Below are 8,968 nucleotides of genomic sequence, written 5' to 3'. Positions count from 1 at the left end.
ATGATGCTAGTGTGCACTCTGTTCATTTATTGCAGTAAAGTGTATCAGTAATCCGACTTGGATCTATTTGTTTCATTTTCATTTTTCACTTCTAGGCAGATTCCCTTGGCCAAAATACTGTTATGTTATCAGCCACAAGACAGTAGACATATATATTTTAGTCCTTTATGCATAATGTACCAATGAAAAAAGGTAGATTGCACTTTTATTCCAGCACTTTCTTCATATTCTTGGAACAGATAGCCCAATGCATTTCAATATCCCCATGTGTATTCATTGATGTTTCATAGCCTTTTCATTCCTAGTCTATTTCAGAGAAGGGTAGAGAGATAAACCATGATACAGTTAAAAAATGAACAGTATATGTGCAAATGAATCACTATTGTCATATAAATATAAGGATTTTAAGATTACAGATAATGGTAGTATAGTCAAGAAATATATATTGGCTCAAAAACAACATAGCAGGCAGACCAGAAAACTTTTTTTTTGTAGAATGCATTTGGTTTAACAGATTCTCACCATCTAGCTCCTGTAGACCTGTGCTTTTATTGTAAATTTTGTTCTATTTTGTTGTTTGATAATATTCTTCATATTGTGGTACCTCAAACTATTTTTAAACATTTCTTAACAAAAAGAAATGCAAAAGCTTGACAATCAGCATTACACACTCCTGATGAGCAATGCAAAAATTGTTATCAGGAAAGTCATGAATTGTTATGTTATACATGTACAATAGTTTGTGGTGTATGAGTGCACAGTTTATTTACAAGTTCTTTTTCATAGGTTTCCTCTGTTGAATACCATAATCTTGTTAAAGTTGTTAAAGGATTATAATGAATGTTCTTTTCAACCTCAGCAGACAAGTTATTGTGTGCTATAATACTTTCAGCTTGACAAATATTGATATAGTTTCCATTTTTTGCGAGGTTGATAAAAAAAATTATCTTTGTTGATAGTCATTTTTGAGGATTCTGCTTGGAGAAGGTAAAGAGAATCATATTTTCTCTAAGCTGTAAGAAAGAACATTTCAGGTCTACTGATAGTGGTTACAAGGTTATTATTATAGGCATATCACTTTGTTTTTTGCATTTCCTAGACTTTTTTTAGAAAAGGGAAAGAAACTACAATTGTATTGAAAATAGCAGTGTAAATAATATTTAGCAAAAATATACCTCTTTTTTGGAAAATCCAATCAGAACATATTAATTGTATTGTTTGTGTAAAGGGTAGGCCTATTTATTTTATGCAATTAATGACAAAAACTTGATAGATCTCAAACATGTGCAGTAGTTCTTCAAAAACAACGGGAGCAAGAAATAGAACATGAATATTTGTTCTTTGGAAATTGAATTCCGCAGGTGTTCATGCTAAGCCTTGGATAACAGGATCATGACCTTTGACATGCAGGTCACTCATGCTGGATTTCAAGACCAAGTTCTTGGGCTTTACTCACCAAGTAATATTATCCAAGGATTCAGCCTTGATGTTTAGTTGCTTTGTAAACTCAGTGCTGTTCAGTTCTGTAATGTATACCCCCTTTCATGTAAAGTTTCTGTATTAAAATGGGAGTTTATGACAGAAAAGGTTGTTTCATAGGTGTCAAGATAGAGCTGAAGTGAAATGTGTGATGTGTTCCCCTACACTATTACATTTGTTAAAGGACAAGTCCACCCCAACAAAAAGTTGATTTGAAGAAAATGAGATAAAACCAACAAGCAAAACACTGAAAATTTCACCAAAATCGGATGTAGAATGAGAAAGTTATGATATTTCAAAGTTTCGCTTAATTTCACAAAACAGTTATATGCACATCCTGGTCATTATGCAAATGAGGAGACTGATGGCATCATCCACTAACTATTTCTATTTGTATTTTATTACATGAAATATGAAATATTCTAATTTTCTCCTCATTGTCAAGTGAAACAATTTATTCCTCCCTGAATATGTGGAATTAGCATTGTGTTTATATATTGTTCTGTCAAGTTGGTCCTTGTCAAATCTTTGAAAAATGGAATATTATTTAATTCAAACAATAAAAAACAAAAGAAATAGTGAGCGAGGGACATCATCGACTGTCTCATTAACATATTGATTCACATCCGATTTTGATGAAATTTTCAGCATTATGCTAGTTTGATTTTCTTTATTTATTGAAATTTTTGAACATTATTGAACATTTTTCTCGGGTGGACTTGACCTTTAAGGAGGAAAGACCATAGGAATTTCTACCCAGGTGTCAACTGAATTGTTTTTTTTTTATAAAATCAACAAGGGGGAAAATGAGAGAAGCATAAATGACAGTGTTGAGAAAAATCATCAAAAATAATGACAGACTTTATATGAAATGATAAAAAATTAGATGCTGGCTGCTCGTCTGTGAGTACTGCATATGTATAGAATCATCACTGTAATTGCGGATTAATAGTAAGTCATGAAATTGTGCAAGAATAATTTGGAAAAAATATATATTTGGAGCACATTGCACAGATAAATTTCTTGTAAAGTAAAATTTATCAGCTTTTATGTTCTTATATATGTCTGTATGTATATGTATGAGGAAATACCCCTCTGATGAAAAATGATAATAATATTGGGTATATATGGAAGAATAAACATATGATGGTATGGAATTCTTCCAAGTCCAAACCATGGGAAAACCCTCATTCATTTGAGTATGTATTTTGTTGATCTTGGGAAGATGTTGATGTATCCAAATGAAATATTTATTATTTAGACAGATGAATGAAAATATTCTCAGCTCTCCCACAGAGATTGAGTGTGATATCAACATTCAGTTGGAGATCATATTGCTCTGGCTGAAAAGTTTGTGACAAAACTATAGCAAAATGTTTCCTATACTTCCTGATAGCTCAGAGCAACAGTATAGCTATATAGAGTAGGCCCTAGGTAAAAAAAAGAAGAAAGAAAATATGCCATAAGTTTATGAAGCTCTGATCTTCTACCAAAATTGTGAAATATATGGAGTAGCATATACACAGTGAGTGATTATTAAGTCATGTTCATTTTGCACTCAAATGAAGTGCAATATGAATTTTCATTTGATCATTTCAAACTTGATAACATACTCATTTAGAATGTGTCAGTTTCTTCTTCAATTGTGTGTTATGGAAAATATTCACTCAATGTGACAATATTTCACACAATTTCAGCTTTCTCAACTCCTTCCATGAAATTTGCTGGGATTTTTTTTTTCTTTTTAACTATGAACACCCATGAACAGCAATTAATAAAAGAATAATTCATGAGCATTTCAAAGTGCTCATTTTGCTTCCGAAAATTAAGTAAGATCTACATGTACCTCAAGAGTCGAGACACTTATTTTCTGGTACGCTGCGCCCCTATCAGACGGAAGCTTAAATCAATAGGAGGCATGGTTCAAATTAGTCGGATTGACCGGTGGGAATGGGAATGGCTCCATGCACCTGTTACAAGCACAAGTTTAAGTGATATTAATTGATTGGTAAGTTGATGTTGATTGCTGTGGGTCAATCTTATGGTCATCAGAAAGGAACAGCCCCACTCACACCAATGAAAGTTACTTGTATTAATTGTAACCCTACTGATGGAATTGTTATTGAAAATAATGTTTTGTAGTGAGTCCAGCATCCGGTTTTTTTTTTCATTTTAAGACGGACACCAGACAAAAATGAGAAAAAGAATTTGTTTCTAACCATTTTTAACTTGAATTTTAATTTATATCAAATCTCTTTAAAAGCTTAGTACAATAGTAAATATGGTCAAAATAACAAAAGTAATGACATTCGTGAAACTTAATCAGACCAAAGAATGATGAAAAAAAAATTGTTGTTGGTATTACCATTGACCTACTGATGTAATGATAATAATAATAATAATGGTATATTTACCCAGGGTAGCCACTTCAGTACCGAAAACTGTTCTCCCAGTGGGCCCTGCTTTTTTTATTATCCTGGCTAAGCTAGGCTACCTATTCAGGTACACACAGCTTTTTGAGGAATTACTTCATGCTGGTACCCATTTACCTCACCTGGGTCGAGTGCAGCTCACTCTGGATGAATTCCTTGCTGAAGGAAACTATGCCGTGACAGGAATTTGAACCCACGATCCTCTGTTTCAAAGTCCGGTGAGGGAGTAACAAAGGTTCATGTTTTGTCGTGACAGGTTTTTGAGCAATACTTTACACATGAAGATCTAAAACATGAATTAAACCTTTAATAAATAGAGGGAGCCTATAGTTTTGCAAAAAAAAATCAGATTGATAAGAAAACCTTATTTATATCTACCAAGTGCCAAAACAAAGAATTTTTTTCACTCTATACATTAAAAGCATTTGTCTAAACAGATTTGATATCCCAGTATTGATGATAAGCTTGAGCCTAAATTTGGAATTGAGCATTCCTTATCTTCACCCCTCCCACACACTTGAACCACCCACCACTCTTAGACAGATAGCAATATGAACTTGAATTTTTTTAATAGAATAACAGGAACAGTTGTTAAAAATGTGGAAAACCACTGATGAAGTAGTGTTCTCTTCTCTTTTAAAAATGTAAGACAATTTTTAGTACTACAACTTTTCTAACATGTGATATTCTTTGCTGCTGAATAGGCAGATTGTGTATGGCTTTGCCAAATATTTTTACAAGCTGAAAAGGGGACTAACTCCGGAATGTTTAGAGACTTGAGGGGGAGGGGGTCAGGTTTATTTTTTCTCCTGCCAGGCAAAGAACTTTCAATATCACGAAGAGCAACCTTACATTTTGCCGCACATAAGAGATATGAGTTGAACTTTACCTATTAAGAAGCAGAACTGCTGTTCATGTTGAATTAATGCTATATGTTGACTTGGGGGACTTTTAGATTAATAGGGCAGAAATTTGCTCACCCAGATCTCTGTCAAAGAAGCTGTGAGAACCTTTTCAAGATTATACTGGAATTTCTTATGACATATTGACCTGTGCCAACTACAACTTTCTGTTTATTTACTCCTAGTCTAGACTAGGTTCTCATAAAATAAAAATCAAGAGGCAAAATGCTAGTTCTACATGATAGGCCTACACACAAATGAGATATACTGTAGGCCTAATGAATCTATTACATATTGGACATGTTAGACATCTAGAATGAGCCCTATTTTAATCAAGAGGTTGTTATGTGGGATGGTTCTCGAAAAGAAATAATGATTCTCAGTGATAAATTAACTCTGAATCAGTTTTTTTTTTAAATACTCAAAACCCTACTAATGCATTGAAAGTAGGTCTATGTCTTAAAATGAAAACAAAGTGGTCAAAATCTAAAATAATCTCTTTTGTCTTACTTATAAATCTTCACATTTTTCTCTTAGCACTAAAAAGCAAGTAGCATATTGAAAGGGTATTTATAATACTTTTATTTCATGATTTATTTAAGGATTGATCTTTATGATCAGATCACAAAAGCACTGAAATTAATTTGACCATGGATGACAAAAGGAGACTCCTATCCCAATTATTCCCTCAAGGAAGAATAGACAAACTAAGAGGATACACTTGTGAGTAGTTAGGGAATCATCTTTAATACATCATTTCCACCTCTGTTTCAGCTTCCCCTTCCCTGCATGACCTCGGCTTTGACGTTCACCTGACATCATTGTCGGCGACCAAACAACAATCTTTGATATTTCTCTTGTTTCTTCTGCTGATGAAGTCTTGACAGCGATAGCCCATGGGGAAGTGATCTTTCTTGAATGCTTGAGTTTTCCCCAGTGTCTTGTCACATTCTTTCCATGTTTTTGTAACGTCTGGGCAATTTGGTTTGAAGTGTCTGTGCCATTCAGGTGTGACAAACCCAGAGAGTAATCATTGATATCTGACAGTCGTATTCAATTAATCAATCTGATTTGAAAGGTGGAAATATTTTATTGCTTTCTATTCATTGCAAGATGAAATGGGTCATTCTGATTTAGCAATTTTGCTTGATGGTGTATACTGAACTAAAATTTCAATTGATGATAATTAAATGTGTCAAGTAGATGTATTCCTGTTAGTTAATATTATCTAGATCATCAAGATCATCAATACCATGTCAATCAGTAAGGTCCAGTCAGAAAGCATTAATTAGACAGAAATCCAATTTTGAACATGATCAAGGACACGAAGGATGCTGCAAAATACCACTTTTAGAATTATATTTATGATAATTTATATATTGCTTGGATATATCTGTGATTGTCATCAGATAGGATGGTATGTAGCCAACCTGAATGAAGCTACTGGGCAGCCCAGGCCCTGTAAAAAGCTTAGTGATTGATTATGGGACTGATTGCTTTGGTGAATCTGTATGACCAATCATAGAAAATCAGCAAAATGATCAATTGCTAAGCTTTGTGGTTCTGGGGCCATGGTAGGATATAGGGGTTAGGAAGCATTGACATTGGATAGTTATTGCAGCTGTTGAACTGATATGTAGATATGAAAACATTCCGCTCATTCATAACCCGCCTTGTCTGAATGGAATCTATGCCTTGTGAGTATGGAGAACTTCGCTGCCACTTTACACGTTTGGAGAATACTACTATGTAAACCCTTTTTTTTAAATATGCTTTTGTGAATGCAAATCTCTCCCTCCCCCCCCCCCTTCATGATCTTAACCGGTTGACGACTGAAAACGGATGGTCTCTATACAAAGCCTATGGAAATGACAAATGACTATTTCACAACATGGGTGACCAATTTGATATAAGCACTATCTTGAGTAACATGCCTTATGAAACTAGACCTTGTAGTGGTTAGATACATGTAGATAAGACTGAGAAACCTTGATACCGCAGGCAAGATAATATGATGAATGAAAGACATATGAAATATTTTTAAAGAGAAGGGAGAGAGAAAGAAAAAAAAATTATAATGCATAAGAAGAGATAGGTGGAATGACATCATTGACACGTATAGAGTGAGAATAGAAGAGGGTAAAAAGTTTCGCTTAGGTTAAGTGAAAAAAGCACAGATTAATTTCTTCTCATCTTCAGTAGATTGATATATAGTGAGGTTGGACAATTCTTTAAAAAAATTGATTTGGAAGGTAAGAGAAGAGAGAAACAAATCAAAATATGGAAGGATATTGTTGGAAGAGGCAAATGCTCTAGTTTGATGTAGAGTCTGATGCCCTCTATTCCTCCAGGCTAGTTCCTCCATGCGGGTTCCTCAATGCATGCTATCATGGATTAGGTTCCTGCATAGGTCCATGGTTAATGTAATTCGTTTCCGGGGATGTAGATTCCTCCTCACCTGTTCCTCTATCTCATTAAGGGAGTGATGTGAAGATGTGTGTCTGTAAATTGCAAAGTAGCCAACTTAATTGATAGGAAATAGCGGGTTCTATACACTAGGAACCTATTAACATGGTATGATTTCTCTCCACATGTGTGTGTGTCTTCATTCATTTTTATAGGGAAGTCTTCAGATTGCTCCTTTTTCCTTCAATGTTAAGTGAAGCGAAAAATATGGAATTGACTTGTATGAACTCTTAGGCAACATGTATACAAAGGTAAAATAAACTTAGCCATGGAGACTAAATTTATGAAAGTGGATTTATGATATTATGTTTCTTTTAGGAGCTTTTAGGCGTTTTCAAAATTGGTCAAGAATATTACCAAAAAAAATGGTTAAGTAGGACTTCAGCTGCTTTTATTTATGTAAGCATTAATTGTTTCAAACACTCCTAACTTGCCCGGTCAATTTGGTGGAACGCATAATAAATAATTTTTTGAATTGATGTGAATAATAAAACAGTTTAGCTATTATTGGAACAAATCGTACTGTAATTCTTTATAAACACTTTATCAAATGTTGCATTACATGCTGGGGAGGAGCAGATCCAATCATTCAATATTGTAGCATATTTGCTCTTTCTCGTTTTCCATTATTAGGTGCTTTAGGTCAAGTTACAGTGGAAGGGCACTATATTATGTAAATTGCAAAATATATGAGCATGTTTGATTGTAGGTAAACTTGCAGGAGTGAACCTTCCATAAGTCAAGTATTTAAAGTCAAAGCAATCTTTTGAGAGACAGGATTATGCAAAAGGTACTTTGTCAACGTTTAATTTCTCTTAAGTTCTCTAAGAAGTTACCCACGGTAGTTTATCTTTTACCCTTTATGTCATTGACTCTTATGCACTCAAGTAATTATATTTGGATAATATTTTCTTTTATCTTCCAGAACGTGAGGAGAAGCAGGAGTGGTGGGAATCCGTCAGTGACTTCTCTCTAGCGAAAGATGTTGAGAAGAAGCTTCAGGATCCCGAATATCTTGCCCACTACCGGAGGAAACGGGTGAGCAGTCTGAGCACCGAAAGAAACGTAGAAACCCTGGTGGTCGCCGACAAGATGATGATGGGTTACCATGGGGAGACCAGCATCGAATCCTACCTCCTCACTCTCATGAACATTGTAAGTCACCACGTCACAAAGGCTTGCAATGAATTGCTAATTGGCAGGCCAATTCAAATAATTGTTGCATGTGCATTTATTTTGAATACCAGGAAGGAACAATTCAAATTGTTCTTTTATATTTGCATTCCATTGCTAACCTTTATGTTACAAGGCCCTGGGCTTGTATAAGGTTTCCAACTTTTATGACACGATAATTCATGAAATCGGGAGGGGTACCAAATTATATTTTCTCATTCATAGACTTCAATGCTTCTGCCAACTGCTCGTTCAGGTGGTACAGGACTGTGGTATTTCTTTCTCTCTCACTTGCTCTACTATCTTTGTTTTTAAATTCCCTAATGAATAGTCTAGTTTGGCATAATAAACCCCAGGATTGCAGAAAGACAGTAATTTTGATGACCCACGCTGATATGAGGATGAAACAAATGTAGAAGACATCAGGGACCTTGTAACATAAAGCTTAGCAACTGATTGTGCAGACGATCTTTATGATTGATCATACGCAATAATCAGTGTGATTAATCATAGCAA

At 34.6% G+C, this 8,968-nt stretch overlaps 1 protein-coding gene across 1 annotated transcript in view; it reads left to right on the top strand.

Moving 5' to 3' along the window:
* Window positions 1-6,704: 6,704 nt before the first annotated feature.
* The window catches only part of LOC121424226 (A disintegrin and metalloproteinase with thrombospondin motifs 6-like), a 47,186-nt gene continuing 44,922 nt past the window's right edge, over window positions 6,705-8,968 (top strand). Inside the window, exons 1-2 of the mRNA XM_041619834.1 lie at window positions 6,705-6,771; window positions 8,205-8,434. Of these exons, the coding sequence (XP_041475768.1) occupies window positions 6,705-6,771; window positions 8,205-8,434 (297 nt within the window). The remainder of the gene's footprint in view (window positions 6,772-8,204; window positions 8,435-8,968) is intronic.

Source organism: Lytechinus variegatus, chromosome 11 (genome assembly GCF_018143015.1).
Source record: "Lytechinus variegatus isolate NC3 chromosome 11, Lvar_3.0, whole genome shotgun sequence".
NCBI lineage: Eukaryota > Metazoa > Echinodermata > Echinoidea > Temnopleuroida > Toxopneustidae > Lytechinus > Lytechinus variegatus.
The sequence above is the reverse complement of the archived record's forward strand: the minus strand, read 5'-3'. Positions and strand labels throughout refer to the sequence as shown.